The sequence below is a fragment of the Austrofundulus limnaeus genome, unplaced genomic scaffold (assembly GCF_001266775.1).
Source record: "Austrofundulus limnaeus strain Quisiro unplaced genomic scaffold, Austrofundulus_limnaeus-1.0 Scaffold2008, whole genome shotgun sequence".
Lineage (NCBI taxonomy): Eukaryota > Metazoa > Chordata > Actinopteri > Cyprinodontiformes > Rivulidae > Austrofundulus > Austrofundulus limnaeus.
The window spans coordinates 33,229-35,301 of record NW_013954410.1 but is presented as its reverse complement, the minus strand read 5'-3'; the positions used below and the strand labels follow the sequence as shown (position 1 = coordinate 35,301).

Here is a 2,073-nt window from a genome sequence, read left to right as displayed (position 1 = left end):
GCTTTTACTCAAGTAATATTCCTAAAGGAGACTTTAACTTTTACTAAAGTACGTTTTTGGTAAGATACTTGTACTTTTACTCAAGTTGTGGTACTTTATAAACACTGCTGACAGTAAAGAGGCAACAGAAACTGTCAGATTTGGTAAAAACATGAAATATCCTGTTTTGTTTGTAAAATAACATCAATCTAAATGTTTAAATTTGCTCCTTCGTCTCTAAAAGCTGTTTTTATTTTAACTCTAAATAAAATATCTGGTTCTGGTGGGGGGGGTCTCACCCAGCAGGGGGTCCACGTCTCTCTTGGGGTTGTAGAAGAGGCCTCCACAGACCAGGTAGAGCGCGTCGACCAGGTGAGAGCCGCACAGGTGCTGCGAGGGAGACTGGGCCTGGGAGCCGGGCCACGAGACCACCAGTAAGACCAGCAGGGACAAGGACTGGAGCCAAGGAGCCGCCATGCTGAGGGGGGCAAACACAAACAGCATCAGCTCCGGGGGGCCGCCAGGAGACCTGAGGAAGAGGAGAATCACTGACCTGAGGAGCTGGAGGAGATGAAGAGGAGGTGACTGATGAAGAGGAAGAGCTGGGTGGTGTGAGGCCGAGGGAAGGGGGTGTCCTCCTTTTATAGCCCACCAGCATCAGCTCAACTCCACCCTCCACTCATCCTCTGCTGCAGACCACCTGCGCCTGATTGGACGAMCAGAACAAGTTCAAACMGCTCCAAACAGGAAGTGGAAACTTTAATGTGAGCTGCTGGTGGTTCTGATTGACCCGGTCCAGCACTTAGTAAAGCAAACAGAGCCTAATGAGCTGGAATAATCTGATCACCTCGTTCAGACAAATATTGATCAGCCGACAGCCTTCTGCTCCGGCAGCTGAAGAAACCAACAGATTCTGCTTCACAATCACTTTTCTTTCTTCTGTGTGTAACGACGTTAGAACTCCTGAGGAGGTGAAGCTCCTCTGGTCCTCATAAAGACCTGACATCTGTCCTGAAACACTGCAGCTTCAACAAAACCTTCAGTTTTCTTCATGGGCTCTAACTGAGTTCTGAAATCTGCTCTTTAACTTGGTTTCATGAAGTTAATTATTGTTCAGCTTCTTGTTTTCCTTCTGCTGAAGGATTTCTTATTTCACAGTTTTCTAACAACCGTTCAGGATGCAGCAGACATCAATCACTCTCCTTTATTTCAGCACAGAGAGCCCACTGAGGTCAAGATCGCTTTTCCAAGGGTGGCCTGGTCAAGAGGTCAGCAGCACACGTCTCAGGGTCGTTTAAACAAACGTTACATCGTAGAAAGAAAAATATACATAAAGTACAGTAGCATTACACAGATTTACACAATGAGTACAAACAATAGATGAGGGAAAGTAGTAATCTATGTTTCAGGATGAAATGACGTTACAACATGTACAGCAGATAAATGGTGTTTAAGACAAACATCAAACCTCTTGACGACAGTGTCTGTTCAGGTTGAAGTGAAGGAGTTTGGTTAGTTTCAGTTCAGTCTGTCAGTTGTTCCAGGTTGAGGGGTCGGCAAAGCTCAGCGCTCTTTTCCCTGGGTCAGTTCTGACATGACGAACTGACAACAGTACTATTGTTGCAGCGCAGGGAGTGATAGGTGATAAGGTATAACAGGACTAACAGAGTAGAGATGTATCTGTGAGCAGTGAGGGGTACAGTTCAGTGATGAGGAAGGTGACTGCAGTCTGTGATGAAGCACTCGTACTGCACATCACTGTAGTCTAATATTGGCATGAACGTCCTGATGCATCTCAGTAATCCAGGTAAAAAATCAAAAAGAAAAAATAGTATAGGTCTTCTGGACGGGTTCTTCTCTAATGAAACGTTTCATCTCTCCTCCAAGAGACTTCTTCAGTCTGAGAGTTTCAGGTGAAATTCAGGCTTTTAAGTCCTGCCTCCATGTGACTGATACTCTGTGATTGAAGAAGTCTCTTGGAGGAGAGACGAAACGTTTCATTAGAGAAGAACCCGTCCAGAAGACCTATACTATTTTTTCTTTTTGATTTTTTACCTGGATTACTGAGATGCATCGGGACGTTAGCTGCTATGT

The 2,073-nt window shown here is 45.0% G+C and overlaps 1 protein-coding gene across 1 annotated transcript; it reads right to left on the bottom strand.

Annotated features, from left to right (window-relative positions):
• Positions 1–278: 278 nt before the first annotated feature.
• Positions 279–1,280, bottom strand: LOC106536859 (insulin; the record flags this gene model as incomplete). The annotated part of the gene is given in 2 exon segments (XM_014034200.1): positions 279–457; positions 533–1,280. A coding segment is annotated over 1 exon segment (178 nt), but the record flags the coding sequence as incomplete, so codon positions are not given.
• Between the last annotated feature and the right edge of the window lie 793 nt (positions 1,281–2,073).